Below are 19,291 nucleotides of genomic sequence, written 5' to 3'. Positions count from 1 at the left end.
CGTTTTCCATTCTCACCAACCAGCAGTGTTCCAATTTCCCTGCATCTTCACCAACACTTGTTATTGTTTTTGGATTATGACCATCCTAGCAGGTGTGAAATTGTACTTCATGATGGTTTTGATTTCTATTTCCCTGATGGATAATGACACTGGGCATCTTGTCATGTGTTAATTATTGGCCATTTGTATAACAACTTCTGAGTGATGTCTATTCAAATCCTTTGCCCATTTTTTAATTGAGTATTTGTCTTTTTATTATTGAGTTGTAAGAATCCTCTACATATTGTGGATAGAAGTTCCTTATCAGATATGTGATTTGCAAATATCTTCTTCCATTCTGTGCGCTGTCTTTTTACTTTCTTGAGGGTGTCCTAGGCAGCACATCACAAGCCATTTTGACACGTGCAGGATAGGACTTATAAAACATTTCAGCTTCTTTGCATGCTTCAGTACTAATACAGTCCACCTCCCACCCCCAAAGAAAGCAGAAACTATCTGTATAAATCCGTGAAGAAATCCTGCCCTTGTTCCAGCCCTGGCAGAAATCACAAGCAGCTTCCATGTGCATCCTCGTCTGTGGTCAACGAATGGAAAATGGGTTCTGAGGAAATCTGTGAGAACACACAGACCAGGCTGGGAAGCAGGAGAGCTCAGAAAAACTCTCCACACCTTGTTCTAAGACATTTTTTGTATGATGCTATAAAAGGACACATGTATTCTTTGTAACCTTGTAATGCATAATAATAGTAATTTTCCTAATATGCCTGTTCATCTGGAATTATTCCAGGGACTGCCACAGCCTTCAGAAGGACAAAGATGCCCACTTAAAATCCCTTGCCAGCATCTTGCTGTTGTCCCCATCACAATCTTCCCGAATTCCTCTCAGCTCTCACTGGGGCCCTGCTGATGGAGTGAGACCCACGGGAGCTGTGAATTCTGGCTTGAATAAGAGCTTCCTCTAAATACAAACCCTGCTGAGTAAATGCTGAGAGCGCAGCATTTACCCAGCTAACGAGCACCTTCCCTGAAGTTGGGACACACAGCCCACCTTCTCATTGTGTGTAGCAATTTGCACACCTGAAGCATGCCCTGGCCCCTTCCCCCAACGTCCTTCCTACCTCCCCCCAGCCCCACTGAGAAGAAAATTGCAAAATGCTGGATTAATTCTGTTTAATTGAACAACTGTCTTGTTCTTACCTTCGCCTTGCCCCTTACTAAGTACATGCCCTGGAAACAACTTTGTCCGAATGTAGAGGTATCATGGAAAGTTCTTCCATATATTTAATTTTTTTTTTTTGAGGCAGGGTCTTGCTTTGTCACCCAGGCAGGAGTGCAGTGGCGCGATCACAGCTCATTGCAGCCTCAACCTCCTTGCTCAAACAATCCTCCTACCTCATTTTTTTATTTTTTTTGTAGAGATGATGTCTCACTATGTTGCACAGACTGGTCTCCAACTCCTGGGCTCAAGCAATCCTCCTGCCTTGGCCTCTCGAAGTGTTGGGATTACAGACATGAGCCACCATGCCTGACCTCTTCCATATATTTAGAGGAAATCCCTTTGTGAGTGCTACCCACTATTTTTTTTTTTTTCAGACAGGGCCTTGCTCTGTTGCCCAGGCTGGAGTGCAGTGGTGTGATCATGGCTTACGGCAGCCTTGACCTTCTGGTCTGGGCTCAAGCAATCCTCCCGCCTCAGCCTCCCAAGTACCTGGGATCACAGGTGTATGCCACCATACATGGCTAATTGTTTCTGTAGAGATGGGTTCTTGCCATGTTGGCCAGGCTGGTCTCAAACTCTTGGGCTCAAGCAATCCTCCCACCTCCGCCTCCCATAGTGCTGGGATTACAGTTGTGAGCTACTGTGCCTGGCCACACCCACTGGTTCCAATTTAATTATTCTTCCACATGGCAACTGTCCAAGAATTCTCCTTAAGTCTTCTCTTTTGCAGGTGATATCCCACCTCCCAGGCCCTTCGATCATTTCTCCATGGCATCATTTCCAGACTACTCTCCACCCTGATGACCCTCTCCTAGAGGATTCCATATTTGTCTCTATTGTTGTTTTGTGTATGTAAAAAACTTTTTTAATTAAAATGTTTTCTTTTGAGATAATTGTAGATTCACGTGCAATTATAAGAAATAAAACAGAGACATCTAGTGTACCGTTGATCCAGTTTGCCCCAATGTTAACATCTTGTTGTATACTACCATAACCGAGACATTGACCTTGATACAATCAAAATACAAAACAGGGCCGGGCACAGTGGCTCACACCTGTAATCCTAGCACTTTGGGAGGCTGAGATGGGCGCATCACCTGAGGTCAGGAGTTCAAGACCAGCCTGGCCAACATGGTGAAACCCCATCTCTACTAAAAGTACAAAAATTAGCCAGGCGTGGTGGCACGTGCCTGTAGTCCCAGCTACTCAAGGGGCTGAGGCATGAGAATTGCTTGAACCCGGAAGACAGAGGTTGCAGTGAGCTGAGATCATGCCACTGCACTCCAGCCTGGGTGATGGAGTCAGACTGTGTCTCAAAAAAATATATATATATGTGTGTGTGTGTGTGTGTGTGTGTGTATATATACACACAAGGATTGGTTCTGTCACCCTTTGATAGCCACACCCATCACCCTTCTCAACCCCCATCCCTAACTGCTGGCAAGCACTCATCTCTTCTTCCCCACTTGCCCCCTGCGAGGGAGTCTTGCTCTGTCGCCCAGGCTGGAGTGTTCTGGCGCGATCTCGGCTCACTGCAAGCTCCACCTCCCGGGTTCTAGCAATTCTCCTGCCTCAGCCTCCCGAGTAGCTAGAATTACGGGCGCCTGCTACCACATCTGGCTAATTTTTGTATTTTTAGTAGAGATGGAGTTTCACCATGTTGGCCAGGCTGGTCTCAAACTCCTGATCTCAAGTGATCCGCCCGCCTTGACCTCCCAAAGTGCTGGGATTACAGGCGCCCAGCCACATAACATTTTTGAAGTGACAAAATTATAGAAATGAAAAAAAGGGCCGGGGGCATTGGCTCATGCCTGTAATCCCAGCACTTTGGGAGGCCGAGGTGGGCGAATCACTAGGTCAGGAGTTCAAGACCAGCCTGGCCAACATGGTGAAACCCTGTCTCTACTAAAAATACAAAAATTAGCTGGGTGTGGTGGCAGACACCTGTAGTCCCAGCTACTCGGGGGGCTGAGGCAGAAGAATTGCTTGAACCCGGGAGGCGGAGGTTGCAGTGAGCCGAGATCGTGCCACTGCACTCCAGCCTGGGCAACAGAGCAAGACTCCATCTCAAACAAACAAAAAGTTATGTAAATGGAATCACACAATATGTAACATTTTGAAATTCTTTTTTCATTCAGCATCATTCCTTGGGATTCATCCAAGTTGTTGCATGTATCCATAGTCCATTCCATTTATTGCTGAGTACTATTCCATGGCATGGATATACCACACTTTCTTTAACCATTCACCATTTGAAGGACATCTTGGTTGTTTCCAGTTTTTGCCTATTATAAATAAAGCTGCTATAAACTTTCATGTACCAGTTTTTGTTGTTGTTGTTGTTTCTTTGAAATGGAGTCTCACTCTGTCACCTAGGCTGGAGTGCAGTGGTGCAATCTCAGCTCACTGCAACCTCCACCTCCCAGGTTCAAGCAATTCTCCTGCCTCAGCCTCCTGAGTAGCTGGGACTACAGGCGCGTGCCACCACACCTGGCTAATTTTTGTATTTTTAGTAGACATGGGGTTTCACCATGTAGGCCAGGCTGGTCTCAAACTCCTGGCCTCAAGTGACCTGCCCACGTGGCCTCCCAAAGTGCTGGGATTACAGGCGTGAGCCACCATGCCTGCCCCCACTCTTTTTTTTTTTTTTTTTTTTACAGAGTCTCACTCTGTCACCCAGGCTGGAGTACAGTCTCAGTTCACTGCAACCTCCACCTCCCAGGTTCAAGTGATTCTCGTGCCTCAGCCACTGTGTAGCTGGGACTACGGGCACCCACCACCACACCCTGCTAATTTTTGTATTTTTAGTAGAGACCGGGTTTCGCCATGTTGCCAGGCTGGTCTTGAACTCCTGACCTCAAGTGATCTGCCAGCCTCAACCTCCCAAAGTGTTGAGATTGCAGGCGTGAGCCACTGCACCCAGCCATTTTCTAGTTGGATTTTTATTTTAAATCTTTAGTTTGTGTGTTCTTTGTATACTCTAGATACCAATCCTTTGGTGGATATGTGGTTTGCAAATATTTTCTCCCAGTCTGTAGCTTGTCTTCTCATCCTCTTAACAAGAACTGTCACAGACAGAACAAAAGTTTTTAATCTTGATGAGGTTCAATTTATCAATTTTTTTCCATTTATGGATTGCGCTTTTGGTTCCAAATTTAAAAACTTTTTGTGTAGCACTAGGGCCTTAAGATTTTTGCCTATGTTTTGTTCTAAAAAATGTTATAGTTTCACTTTTACATGCAAGTCCATGATCCATTTTGGGGTAATTTTTGTATAAGATGTGAGATATAGGTTGAGGTTTACTTTTTTGCCTGTGGATGTTCAAGTGCTTCAGCACCATTTGATGAAAAGCTTGTCCTTCCTTCACTGAATTGCCTCTTTGTCAAAAATCAGTTGTGCATGTGTATGAGTCTATTTCTGGGTTCTATATTGCATTGACCTGTCTATCCCACCACCATTACCACACTCTCTTCATTAGTGAAGCTATATAGTAGCTCTTAATACTGGGTAGAAGGATTCCTCCTTTACTTTTTTTCCAGGATTGTTTTAGCTATACTTGCATCTAGGTTCATGAGAAATATCGATCTGTAATTTTGTTTTAATTTTTTTGGTACTGCCTTTGCCTTGTTTGGATATCAGGGTAATACTAGCCTCATAAAATAGCTTGGAAACTATTCTGTTATCTTCTATCTTCTGGAAAAGATTGTGTAAAATTGGTGTCACTTCTTCCAATGTTTGGTAGAATTCTCCAGTGAGGTCATTGAGACTTGGAGATTTGCTTTTCAGGGTGTTTTAGTTACAAGTTCAATTTTTTCTAATGGTTATATAACTATTCAGATTGTCTATTCTATCTTGGTTGAGTTTGGGCCTATGTTTTTCCATACGCATTTCAGAATAGGCTTGCCTATGTCTACAAAAAAAGTTTCTAGGATTTTGATAGGAAGTATATCAAACCCAATAGATCAGTTCAGAGAGAATAAACATCTTTATTATGTTGAATCTTCCAAATTATGAGCATTGTATGACTCTCCATTTAGATGTTATTTGATTTCTTTCATTAGAATTTTTTAATTTTCAGCATACAGATCCTGTACACATTTTGTCAAATTTATACCCAAGAATTAAATTTTCTTTAGCGTGATTGTAGATGGTATGATGTTTAATTTCAGGCTTCACATGTTCATTGTTAGTATGTGGAAATGCAACTTTTTGTGTGAATTTGTATTACACAACCTTGCTGAGCTCACTTATTAGTTCAAGAGATTTTTGTTTTCTTGAAATTTACTATGTAGACAATCATGTAATCTGCAAGGGAGAGTTTTCTCTCTCTCTCTCTTTTTTTCTTTTTTTGTTGCCTTATTACTGTGGCTAGAACTTGCAGCACTATGTTGAAAAAGAGCAGTGAGAGTGGGCATCCTTGCCTGATCTTAGGGGAAAAACATTCAGGTCTTTCACCCTAAGGATGATGTTAGCTGTAAGTTTTTTGTAGGTGCTGTTCCCTCTGTTCCTAATTTGCTGAGAGTCTTTATTGTGCATGGGTATTGCATTTTTTTGCAAATGCTTTTTATGTATCAATTGATAGGACCATATGATTTTTTCTCTTTAGCCTGTTGATATGGTGGATTACACTGACTTTCAAATGTTGAGCCAACCTTGCATTCTTGGAATAAATCCCACTTAGTTGTGGCATGTCATTTTTGTTACACATTGCTGAATGTGATATGCCAATATTTTATTGAAGATATTTGCATCTAGGTTCATGAGAAATATTGATCTGTAGTTTTGTTTTCATTTTTTTTGTATTGCCTTTGCCTTGTTTGTATATCGGGGTAATACTAGCCTCATAAAATAGCTTGGGAACTATTCTGTTGTCTTCTCTCTTCTGGAATAGACTGGGTAAAACTGGTGTCACTTCTTCAAATGTTTGGTAGAATTCTCCAGTGAAGTCATTGAGACTTGGAGATTTCTTTTTCAGGGTGTGTTAATTACAAGTTCAATTTTTTCTAATGGTTATATAACTATTCAGATTGTCCATTCTATCTTGGTTAAGTTTTGATAATTTGTGGTTTTCAAGGAATTGGTCCATTTGTTCTAAGATGTTGATGTCATAAAGATGCCCAAGATGTCATAAAGTTGTTCTTATTTACTATACTTTTAATGGCTGCCTTCTCTCTTTTTATCTTTTTCAGTTTTGCTATCTAGCCAAGTAAATGTAAATATTCAAGTCTACTGATGAGCCCATCAATGATAGTCTTCATTTCAGTTACTGTGTTTTTTTATTTCTAGCCATTTGATTCTTACAGTTCCCATCTCTGCTGAAATTACCTATCCGATTTTGCATGATGTCTACTTAGGTTGTGAGAGACTTTAACATAGTAATCGGGCTGGTCACGGTGACTCACACCTGTAATCACAGCACTTTGGGAGGCTGAGGCAGGCGGATCACTTGAGCTCAGGAGTTCGAGACCAGCCTGGGCAGCATGGCAAAACCCCATCTCTACAAAAAAATACAAAAAATCAGCTGGCTGTGGTGATGCATGCCTGTAGTCCCAGCTACTTGGGAAGCTGAGGCAGGAGGATCACTTGAGTCCAGGAGGTTGATGCTGCAGTGACCCGTGATCACACCACTGCACTCCAGTGTGGGCTACAGAGTGAGACTATATCAAAAAAACAAAAACAAAAACAAAAAAAAACTAAAACTAAAACCATAGTGATCATAATTATTTAAAATTCCTGCCTGTAATCCCAACACTTTGGGAGGCTGAGGCAGGCAAATCACCTGCAGTCAGCAGTTCGAGACTAGCCTGGCCAAAAAGGTGAAACCCTGTCTGTACTAAAAATACAAACAAAAAATTAGCCAGGCATGATGGCATGCACCTTTAGTCCCAGCTACTCGGGAGGCTGAGGCAGGAGAATTGCTCGAACCTGGGAGGCAGAGATTGCAGTGAGCCGAGATCACATCATTGCACTGCAGCCTGGGTGACACAGCAAGACTTCATCTAAAATAAATAAAATAAAATAAAATTCTCTGATACTTTAATAGCAATGCCATATCTAAGTCTGAGTCTGATCACTTGTCTCTTCAGAATGCTTTTTTTCTTTTGGCATGCCTTGTAATTTTTTGTCGAAAGGTGGACATTGTATATAGGGCAGCAGATACTAAGATAATAAACCTTTAGTGTGGGACTTTATGTTGATCCAGCCAGGAGTTGGGCTGTGTTGAGATTTGTTTTCCTATGAACATTACAAACTTCAGATTCCTCTAGTGATCTTTTTTTGTCCCCCACCTCTCTTGGCTTTGGGGCTTCCCTTTGTGCTGCTCCCCAACGTCTGTCTCTTGCAGTCTTCCCTGCTGTTGTTATTCCTGGAGGCTTGTTAGCATGCTGTTGGGGGATGGATTCTCTAATATTCTAAACTTCAGTCTTTGGAGTGCACAGTGGGCTTGTGTCTCGGGTGTAACTTTCACAGTTGTTTCTGTTTCTCCTCCAGGGACAGAGCTCCCTCCCATTCCCTTCTCCCAGCTGCAGTGGGTATCTACAAGTGTTTTCAGTCTACAGACTTGAAGCCCTTTTCTCTGAAGGTTGAATTGTTTTTAGTTGAGATGAAGAGCTAGAGTTGAGTGCAGTTCCCTCCCCTAGTTGCAATGGTAATTCACCAGGGCCCTCGGACCATGTCTTTCCCCATGCAGAATAGCCTTTTGTTCCTTAAGGGAGAAGGGTCTGAGTAGATTTCTCAGTGGTTCCTGAGCCAGCACCATGAGTTTTCTCTGGATTTCCCCTGATCTTCCCTGTGAGAACCAGGTGGGGTTCCTGGAGGAAAAGCCTGCAGAAGGATGACAGTCTTTCTTAGGAGCTGCACACTCTCAAGCTAGCCCACAGTTGGCTTCCAGAAATTGGTCAAATTTTCTAGCCTGACCTTTCTACCTAGTTCTATGGCATCTGGTGGTTTCTGCCCTTGGTAACCAAATGCTCAGATCCTGTGTCTTGCAGGAAGTGCCTAGCCTTTTTTTTTTTTTTTTTTTTTTGAGACAGGGTCTTGCTCTGTCACCCAGGCTGAAATGCAGTGGTGTGATCACGGCTCACTGCAGCCTCAAGGCTCAAGTGATCCTCCTGCATCAGTCTCTCAAGTAGCTGGGACCACAGGCAGGCGACACTACACCTGGCTATTTTTTGTCCTTTTTGTAGAGACGGGGCCTTGACATGTTGCCTAGGCTGGTCTTGAACTCATGGGCTGAAGCAATCCTCCCGCCTCGGCCTCCCAAACTGCTGGGATTACAGGTGTGAGCCACCACACCTGGCCCAGATTTTCAAATGGCCATTTGCTCTTTGAACTTAGTTCTCTATTAATTTCCAGTCTGTCCAGATTTTTTCTTGTTGTTAGCACAGGAAGGGATTTCATGCAGCTCTTCCATATCTCTGAGCTGAAACTGGAAGTCCTATCTATTCAACCATATTTGATCTAAAAAAATGTTAGTTTCACATGTTTCAACCAAATAGACTACGGCATTATTTCTGAGTAGTGCACCTTGTTTTGCTTCAGCCAAGGACAATTAGAGATTTCTGGAAAAGATTGCTGTCAGCTACTCTACACACAACTCACTGGGAATGAGTTGATCCCCCCATGATGGTGGTCTTCAAACTTATGCATGCATCAGAATTACTGAGAGGACTTGTTAAAACACAGATTGTTGGGTTGCTTTCCAGAATTTCTGATTCAGTCAGTCTGGGACAGGGCGCAAGAATTTTCATTTCTACCAAGTTCCCCAGTGGTGATACTAATGCTGTTCTTTTGGGGATCACATTCTAAGAACCACTGCTGTATGGCTCTTCCTAGAAGCTCAGCGCTTATCTACCTTTCCCACTTACTCATCACTTTGAGAGCAGATGGTTTGCCCTGAGAGGGAGCAATTAGGTTCTCAGCTGACCTCAGAGAAGAATCAAGAGTCAGCAAAGAATTCCCTTTTTTTTTTTTTTTGAGACAGAGTCTTGCCGTCACCCAGGCTGGAGTGCAGCCTGCAAGTCACCCAGGCTGGAGTGCGGTAGCATGATCTCAGCTCACTGCAACAGCCACCTCCCAAGTTCAGGTGATTCTCATGCCTCAGCCTCCTGAGTAGCTGGAATTACAGGTGTGTGCCACCATGCTGGGCTAATTTTTGTATTTTTTAGTAGAGACAGGACTTGTTGGCCAGGCTGGTCTCAAACTTCTGTCCTCAAGCAATCCACTCGCCTCAGCCTCTCAAAGAGCTGGGATTACAGGCATGTGCCACCATGCCCAGCTAATTTTTCTATTTTTAGGAAAGATGGGGTTTCACCACATTGGCCAGGCTGGTCTCGAACTCCTAGCCTCAAGTGATCCACCTGCCTCGGCCTCCCAAAGTGCTGTGATTACAGGCTTGAGCCACCATTTTCAGCCCAGAATTCGTTTCTTTTTTTTCCTCCAGAATGAGTATAGGAAAAAAAAAAACAACTTTACTTTCTAAAACAGAGGTAGCCACAGGTTTCTAAGTAGTGACTGGACGTCTTAGAGAAAATGGTGTTCAGATGACATGAACTTGGTTTTGAGAACCATCGTAATGCAAGAAGCACTCTCCTTACGGTCCGGGTGTTGGCTGAGACTCATATAGAAGTAAAGTGCTCTGAAGGCTTTCTTTGTATCTGTTTCTTTTGCTGTGGAGCTTCCCTACTGCCCCAGTTTTGTACTAAAGTTTTAGTAAAGGTCAAACCGGGCTGCTCAAATGTATAGAATAAATTGTATTTGACATCAGTCACAATTACCAATTCATCTATTCAGTCAACTACATATCAAGTGATTACTATTAATATATATCTGTCAATGTTTTAGGTGCTGGGGATAGAGCAGTGACAGAAAAGTCACTATCCTCAGAGTGGTTTCATTCTAAGTGAGGGGAGATTGAAAACAGAAACAAAGCAAGCAAGGGAAAATAAATGAAGGAGGTATTGATATGGGGACTCTGGGGGTGGGTCAAGGCTAAAGTTGCTCTTTTATTTAGAGGGGTAGGGAGGGCCTCTCTGATGAGGTGACATTGGAGCAGTGACCAATCAGGAAAAAAGAGATCCAGACCTGACCCCCATCAGGATTTAGGCAAATGCAACTTTAAGGAAAGATGGGTGGTTAGTCACTTGTATATGCTAATGTTAATAATTAACTAAGTTTATAATTGGCCAAAAATGATTTTTGCTAAAAATATCAGGCAACTTATACTCACGTTCCACATTTTGGAATTATCTTAAGGATAGGTCAGAAATGTGGACATAGGCCAGGCATGGTGGCCCACACCTGTAATCCCAGCACTTTGGGAGGCCAAGGTGGGTGGATTGCTTAAGCTCAGGAGTTCAAGAGCAGCCTGGGCAACACGGTGAAACCCTGTCTCTACCAAAAATACACACACACACACACACACACACACACACACAAATGTAGCCAGGCGTGGTGGCGTGCATCTGTGGTCTCAGCTACTTAGGACGCTGAGGAGGGAGGATCCCTTGAGCTCAGGGGATGGAGGTTGCAGTGAGCCGAGATGGCACCACTGCATGCACTCCAGCCTGGGTGACAGAGTGAGACCCCATCTCAAAAAATAAATAAATAAATAAAAATAAAAGAAAAAAGAAAAAAGAAATGTGGACATAGATTGATGCGTAAAGATGTCCATGACAACTTTATTTTAAAAAGAAAAAAATTAAGTTCGTGAGAAACGTGCTTCTTTCCCTGACCTTCCCTCCCCTCAAGGCTCCAGTGGGCGTGTCTCCTCTGTCACGCCAAAGCTCTGGGGGCTTTTCTATGTGGTTGTGTTTTGTATTGAGGAAGACTTGCCTGTTTACCTGCCTACTTCTGCCCATTTGACACCGAGCTCCTTCAGGGCAGGGACTCTGTCGCATTCAGCGCCTCTCATGGCATCTGGCACATCACCATAAGCACCCTATATATGTTAGATAAGAGATTGGTCAAATGCTTTCTGGAATATTTACAGATGGAATACTATGCAGCCATTACAAATTGTTTTCACAAAAAAAAGACAAAAAATGATATTAAGTATAAACAGCAGGCTATAAAACTATAAATACAGAATGACCTTCTTATCAGAGACCAAAATTAAAGGCTGTTTCTGAGAATGTCTGCCTTCTCTTTATATTTTGTATTTTCTACTTTGGGCATAAATATTCGCTTCATATTCAGAAAAAAAAGTTATCTAAAAATTCTCAAGGTGACTTTGTTCTACATTTGAGCCTACAGTCACCACTCTGGTGCTCTAAACATTTTTTTTTTTTTTGGCGGCGGTGGGGACACAGTCTCAACTCTCTCACCTACGCTGGAGTGCAGTGGTGCAAACACAGCTCACTGAAGCCTCAACCTCCTGGGCTTAAGTGATCCTCCCGCTTCAGCCTCCTGAGTAGCTAGGACTTCAGGCACACACCACCAAGCCTGGCAAATTTTTGTATTTTTGTTTGTTTGTTTTTGTAGAGATGGGGTCTCTGTATGTTGCCCAGACTGGTACTGAACTCCTGAGCTCAAGCAATCCACCTCCCTTGGCCTCCCAAAATTCTAGGATTACAGGTGTGAGCCACCGTGCCCGGCCTAAACTTTTTTTTTTTTTGAGAGAGAGTCTCACTCTGTTGCCCAGGCTGGAGTGCAGTGGCACCATCTCAGCTCACCGCAACCTCTGCCTCCCACGTTCAAGCGATTCTCCTGCCTCAGCCTCCCAAGTAGCTGGGATTACAGGCACCCACCACCAAGCCTGGCTAATTTTTGTGTTTTTAGTAGAGACAGGGTTTCACCATGTTGGCCAGGCTGGTCTCGAACTCCTGACCTCAGGTGATCCGCCCGCCTCAGCCTCCCAAAGTGCTGGGATTACAGGCGTGAGCCACCGCGCCTGGCCTAAACATTTTTAAGACATGGAAGATTCATTGGTGACACTTTCATCGACAGGCCCATCCTCAGCATGTGAAGTGTCCTCAATTACCCTGAAAGTTGTCACCCTCAGCTGTACCGTTTTGTCTTCCTCATCACCCCTCCCAGATTCTCAGCACCACCCACATGCGTCCCTATCAAAGCAGATTAGTTCTACCTTCAGGCCTGAAGCTTCCTCTGATAATTCCTCTTTCAATTCATGTCCTTCTCCTCCTTCCAGATTCACTTCCTCCAAGAAGACTGCCCTGATTGAGAACAAAGAACATTTTCTGAGAGCTGCCTTGGGACGACAGCAGGGAAATGAGCAGGCATTTCATACAGGCATCCGTTTACTCCCTATTCATCTATTTCCCTTCGGCATTCAAGGGCAGAGCTTCAGCCCCAGCCAAATTCTTGGTTTTCTCAGATTGACTCTAAGAAATATTCATGAAGCTTGAAAAGAATCTGCTGTATGTCTCCTAAGACATCGCTGTTTTCTTTTCTTTTTTTTTTTTTTTGAGACAGGGTTTCCCTCCAGTCACCCTGGCTGAGGTGCATTGGCGCAATCTCGGCTCACCGCAACCTCCACCTCCCAGATTCAAGCAATTCTCATGCTTCAGCCTCCCACATAGCTGGGATTATAGGCGTGCACCACCACATCCGGCTAATTTTTTGTATTTTAGTAGAGACAGGGTTTTACCATGTTGGCCAGGCTGATCTGGAACTCCTGAGCTCAGGCAATCCACCCACCTTGGCCTCCCAAAGTGCTGAGATTATAGGCATGAGTCACCTCGCCTGGACAGACATCTCTGTTTTTCTTTGGGGGAAATAACCTTGGAAATGTTATTGATTTCTTCATGTTTTTTCGTTTGGTTTCAGGATGGCTTTTACCAGCTGGGTTAGTTTAAAATTTGGTTTGTAAATCCCTTAAAACTTTTGTTTTTATTTATTTTTTTGAGACAGAGTATCACTCTGTCACCAGGCTGCAGTGCAGTGGCGTGATCTTGGCTCACTGCAACCTCCCCCTCCCAAGTTTAAGTGATTCTCCTGCCTCAGCCTCCCGAGTAGCTGGGACTACAGGCGTGCCACCACGCCCAGCTAATTTTTTTTTTTTTTTTGTATTTTTAGTAGAGACATAGAGTTTCACCATGTTGGTCAGGATGGTCTCGATCTCTTTGACCTCATGATCCGCCCACCTCAGTCTCCCAAATTGCTGGGATTACAGGCGTCAGCCACCATGCCTGGCCCTTTTTTTTTTTTTTTTTTTCTGAGATGGAGCTTCGCTCTTGTTGCTCAGGCTGGAGTGCAATGGCGTGATCTTGGCTCACTGCAACCTCTGCCTCCTGAGTTCAAGCAATTCTCCTGTCTCAGCCTCCTGAGTAGCTACGATTACAGGCGCCCGCCACCACACCCAGCTAATTTTTGTATTTTTAGTAGAGACTGGGTTTCACCATGTTGGTCAGGCTGGACTTGAACTGCTGACCTCAGGTGATCCGCCCGCCTCGGCCTCCCAAAGTGCTGGGATTACAGGCATGAGCCACCGCGCCTGGCCTTTTTTTTTTTTTTTTTTTTAATAGAAGCTATAACGAAAATTTGCATTTCCAGGGCACCTCCCCATCAAAGAGCTCAAAGCTTGCAAACAAATATTAGCTTTCTGGAGAACTGGTAATATTCTATGGGGTGGGTGGGAACAGGGAGCATTCAAGACTAAAATGACATTGTTACATAGTTATCTGCATAATTTAATTAAACTTGTTGTCACTTAAAGAGAACAGCTCCATGAAGCTGGTTTGCCAGGAATTCAGTTTATTTTTGTTTTTGTTTTCTTTTCCCTCAGAAAATTCTAGCTACAACCTACTACATCACCTTGTTCTGTTGTTTGGTTGAAATAAGTTATCACCTATTGCTCCAACAAGAAAAAAGGAAGAGCCCATTTTATTGTGAATTCCAAATTCACAAACACAATGAGCATCCCGTCATATGTGGGAAGGGGCTGCCCCCACAGCCACTTCAATTTGGAATCAATTCAGAAGACATGAAATAGGCCGGGTGCGGTGGCTCATGCCTGTAATCCCAGCACTTTGGGAGGCCGAGGTGGGCGGATTACCTGAGGTCAGGAGTTCGAGACCAGCCTGGCCAACATGGTGAAACCCCATCTCTACTAAAAATACAAAAATTAGCTGGGCATGGTGGTGGGCGCCTGTAGTCCCAGCTACTCAGGAGGCTGAGGTGGGAGAATCACTTGAACCCGGGAGGCGGAGATTGAAGTGAGCCAAGATTGCACCACTGTACTCCAGCCTGGGTGACAGAGTGAGACTCCACTTCAAAAAAGAAAAAGGGCATAAAGTAAAACCACCATGTGGGAACCTGTACTGACTTCATGGATTCTTGTCAGTTGCACAGGCCGCCTCTGCTCCACATGTTGGGAACCAAGCCTTGGTGACCCTAGGAATAGGACTAGGAGTGACAGGAAAAGTTCATCCCCTTAAGAGACCTGGTCCCTGCCTGTCCTTACACCACTGATATTTATTTCTGGCTTGGCCGTTGTGCGCCTTCACTCGTGCTAATTTTGGGCACAGCATCTTCTTCCCTGGGTCCTAAGTGCCAAGGCTTCCCTCTGTCGGATGCCACAATCAGTCACTCTGAATGCCGGTCACCCACGCATGCGTGCTTTGTTATGGTTCTCGTTTGTACAAAATCAAAGAGGGAAGCTTTCACCAAGCCCCCTTGGTGCCAAAACATCTCGATGTTAATTTGTGCTAAAATAACTAGAGGACTAAAACCTAATCTCATACCACAAAAAGGAGACCAGGATGACCTCGAGTTACAATACAAAGGCCTTTGTGGGACCTGGGGATTATTTTTATACAGACCGTGGCGAATTTGAGCAATAAATTATACATCCTGCAGTTTTCCCATCAAGGAGCGGGTTATGAAAGGAAAGAAAACCCTGCCACTAATAAGCAAAGACACGTGTGAGGATACATACAGGATGTCCTTATGGAAGAAAACAAATTATGTACTTGAGTGTGCCACCTAGAGGACTGTGTGTGAATAAAAGTGGCTTGGCCAGGTGCGGTGGCTCATGCCTGTAATCCCAGCACTTTGGGAGGCCGAGGTGGGCAGATCACCTGAGGTCAGGAGTTCGAGACCAGCCTGGCCAACATGGCGAAACCTCGTCTCTCCTAAAAATACAAAAATTAGTTAGGCGCGGTGGCAGGCACCTGTAATCCCAGCTACTGGGGAGGCTGAGGCAGGAGAATCACTCGAGCCCAGGAGGCGGAGGTTGCAGTGAGCAGAGATCGCAACATCACACTCCAGCCTGGGTGACAGAGTGAGAGTCTGTCTCCAAAAAAAAAAAAAAAAAAAAAAAAAAAAAAAAAAAAGTGGCTTTACACAGTTATTTGAATAATGATGACTTAAAATTTTTTACACTAAAAAAGAATTTATACCTAACTGGCATTTTCTGATTAGATATGAGTATAAAACTGAACAATTTAAAAAATAGAATTCACAGGCACAGATTTCACAGATTATTTCTGTTCACTTGGGAAAGATGGGGGAGAGGCACTATATTCCATGTCTTCTAAAGATATTTCTATAAGAGAAATCTAATTGTATAAAGTGGAGAAAAATGGTATTCCAAAAAAAAAAAAATCATTCCTCTTGGACCATGACAACTTTGAACAAAAGTATTCTCACAAAATTTCATTTTAATCATCTTCTTTACAAAGCACAATACTTAAGACTTTTCTAAATACAACTTTATAAAATGAAGCAAAAAAATAATCTCCGTAGATGCCTGGTCGAGTCCATGCTGAATGCAAAATAATTTTTTTTTTTTCAAAAGTGATACTTCCAAGCTTTTCAACATTCTTGATGTGTCCATTTTGTAAAGAGTAAAGATGGTGGCAGTTTGGGTAGCGGCTCCTCCAGTTCCTTGACGCAGAATCCTCTTGCTGGGTAGCCTGAGGGGCAGCAATGAAGCTAGACATACCAACTTCTCCTTCCAGAATCACTTCTCCCTCTCCTTATACAAAGGAAGCCAATGGCCTCTATGAGGGGGAAGACATCAGCTCTCTACATTCCATGTTGCCAGTGCTCCATGAGGGTGTTCCAACCGCTCAATTTCATCAACAATCCTACTCTGTATACACATTATATAAAACTATATAATTAGGGATTTTCATAAGTAGATGAGAAATTTGAACATCAAAGAATCCAATCTGCATTCTTAGATCATTAGGTCGTGGGGAATCTCTGGAATCTTCAAGTTTAACGCAGAAATGCTTATAACTGTCAAGGGGTACATGGATATTTTATGCTACTCTTGGGAACCTGTCACTCCTGACCCCAAGCACACTGAACCCGAGGCTGCTGAAAAGGCAATATATCCAGGGATGGGAATGGAGGGTATGAGGTTTCCTTCCTTATACACTCCCTTCCCTTAATTATGCCCCCACCCAGGAAGACCAAGGTGTTTGGGCTCCTTAAATACTCGGAGGGAAATAACAGCCTCAAGTAGCAAGGATGAGCACATAGGTTAAGAGGAAGGCAGGAGGAGGGAGGGAGGAAGAGAAAGGAAGAGACATTTATTTGTAATACTATCAATGATCAATAATGTGATTTCTTGTTTTTGCATCACTTCTTCAGTATTATCAACTCTCATTCTTTGTGGCTGTGCAAATCTATTAATGTTTAGTAGTTTCACTATTAAACTCAGGAAATAGACAAAGCAGCTTTTGAGAAACACATCCAACATCTTCAGGGGCCATTAAGGGACCACCCCCTCCACCCCTACCCCTGAACAGTCTCGCAATACAGTAGGCCCCTCATTTTCAGCTAAGGATGAGAAAACAGTTACATAGTCTAAGGCTGAACTGTTCATATACTACAAAGATAAAGCGGACAGGCAAACATCAGTTTCCTTGGGAAAGAAAAAGCAACTCCATAAATGCAAGAAAGTTCCAATAGCTACACTTCAACATGACCCTCCTCCCATTCTCTTGGACCTGAGGAAGGGGTTACAAGTGAGCAAGGCAAATGACATTATGTGAATACAGTTTAAACGATAACACACACGGGTAACCCAGTGCAGGAAATAATACAACTTTCCCTCCCTTGTTTTCATTTGCATTTTACTTTTATTTATTTTTGCTTTAATAATGCATATTCTGTTCACGCAAAAGGTGCAAAGGACAGAAAGCAGGAGTTTAACTTGGCTGATGAAAAATCAAGCAGGATGACATTTCTAGTTTCATGAACAACCTAAAACTAGGAGAAATAGAAAAGTCACAGCTGGTACCACAGAGCACGCCCAACTTCACAGCTGTCTCCTCTTAGGACCTTTGGCTAGGGTGAGAGAAGCTTTGAAGACAGTGGCCTCTAGTGGACTTGGATAAGTGGCAGATTTTTTTTTTTAATTTTTAATTTTTTTGAATCATGGTAGCTGCATCACAAAAGCTCCAATCAAGAGGGTGGTAAAAAGAAGGCACAGATCATTGCAAATACCAGACTTTCTCTTTCTCTTTTTGTAAATATACCATCATATATAAGCTAAAATTTCTCTTAGGGTGGTGGGGTTTGCTGGCAGGGAAAGGGACAGGTTGAACCTACAATTGCATATGTAATAGAATCCTAATGGGGGGACAAAGAGCGAGGCAGCTCTTAGCCTGAAGCAAAAGAAAAGGACACTCGCTTCTGACTACGTGTAGTACAAACACTAGGGAAGTCTGTGACAAAACACGATTAAAAAATCATAAAATTATAAAGCTTGTAAACGAATAATCTGAAATTACATTTTATTAATGGAAAATATCATCAAAATAGTACCACTATGGACTAAGCTGCCTGAGTTTTCATTTCGCATTGAGATCTCAGAGTAGAAAAGCCTTTAGCACAATTTTGCTCTGTGTAAGTCACAACGAGTGCCAGCCCCAGGACTAAACCCTGGGGAAGATTCTCCTCTTGGATGGAATTTGTGTTGTGCTATCAAGACTTTTGTGCTAATCTTTCAAACAGGGACATTTTGAGGCAAACCTTTAATCTTTTGGCACAAGATTATTTTGGCTGGGGCAGAAAATTTGAGTCTCGGACTCAGGATGAATAATGTGACATTTCATTGATCAAGTATTCATTTTGATTGTAGAGCTTTCTTTATGTCGTTCACTTCCATCTAGAAAGAGAAAAATAAGAATGGAACAAAGTCATAATGAATTGGCTGGTTTTATAGAAGCTGAAAGATTATCAACCTGGTGGACTGAAAGAAAACAATCAATCTGACAATTTTAAAGGTGACATGACATCTGAATAGACAATCAACAGCAATGCCAGAAGTGACATCAACACAGAACAGGCACACAGACACGAGGCATTAGGAAATGGTGCACATTTTGATTCTCAGGCTGCCAGGCTGCAAAGTTTGTCAAAAGCAGCAATAATTCCAGTTTCTTAGCCAGAGGGTAGAGCAGGCGGTCCTAACAGGCTGGGCCATCTGGCAGTGTTGGAAGGCAGCTGTGGTTGGCTCAAGGGGGTGTCTGTCAGCACCCCCAAAATGATGGCAAGCAGCTACCTATCCTTTGTTAAGCAGCATGGGTCCCCATCACCGCAAGGGTGCCAACTGGATGAAAGCTAAAAGTCTACCTTCGGTCAATCAGAACTCCCACTCATTCTCTGCCATTTGGTAACAGCAGTGTTGAATCAGAGGCTACAGGGGACAGAGCTCTAACACCCTGGCAGGACAGAAATGGCCATCACTGAGAAATCAAGAGCAAATGCCCCCGAACGTGGACAGCTGTGGCCCCTGGAGCCATAGTGACCACATATAATGAGGCCTCTTGGAAATGGAGGTGGGAGAGGGGCTTTTCACAGAGATGTTTAAGATAAATTCCAGGCTGGGTGCGGTGGCTCACACCTGTAATCCCAGCACTTTGGGAGGCTGAGGCAGGCGGATCACCTGAGGTCAGGAGATCGAGACCATCCTGGCTAACACAGTGAAACCCCGTCTCTACTAAAAATACAAAAAAATAGCCAGGTGTGGTGGCACATGCCTGTAGTCCCAGCTAATCGGGAGTCTGAGGCAGGAGAATTGCTTGAACCCGGGAGGCGGAGGTTGCAGGGAGCCAAAATGGCGCCATTGCACTCCAGCCTGGGTCACAGAGTGAGACT

The 19,291-nt window shown here is 43.6% G+C and overlaps 1 protein-coding gene across 1 annotated transcript in view; it reads right to left on the bottom strand.

Moving 5' to 3' along the window:
- Window positions 1-17,245: 17,245 nt before the first annotated feature.
- The window catches only part of LOC129532896 (SH3 domain-containing kinase-binding protein 1-like), a 51,878-nt gene continuing 49,832 nt past the window's right edge, over window positions 17,246-19,291 (bottom strand). The window contains exon 8 of the mRNA XM_063702934.1: window positions 17,246-18,299. Coding sequence (XP_063559004.1) covers window positions 18,258-18,299 — 42 coding nt within the window. The 3' untranslated portion in view covers window positions 17,246-18,257. The remainder of the gene's footprint in view (window positions 18,300-19,291) is intronic.

The sequence above is a fragment of the Gorilla gorilla genome, chromosome X, assembly GCF_029281585.2.
Source record: "Gorilla gorilla gorilla isolate KB3781 chromosome X, NHGRI_mGorGor1-v2.1_pri, whole genome shotgun sequence".
NCBI classification, from domain to species: domain Eukaryota; kingdom Metazoa; phylum Chordata; class Mammalia; order Primates; family Hominidae; genus Gorilla; species Gorilla gorilla.
This window is presented reverse-complemented; position numbering and strand designations above follow the sequence as displayed.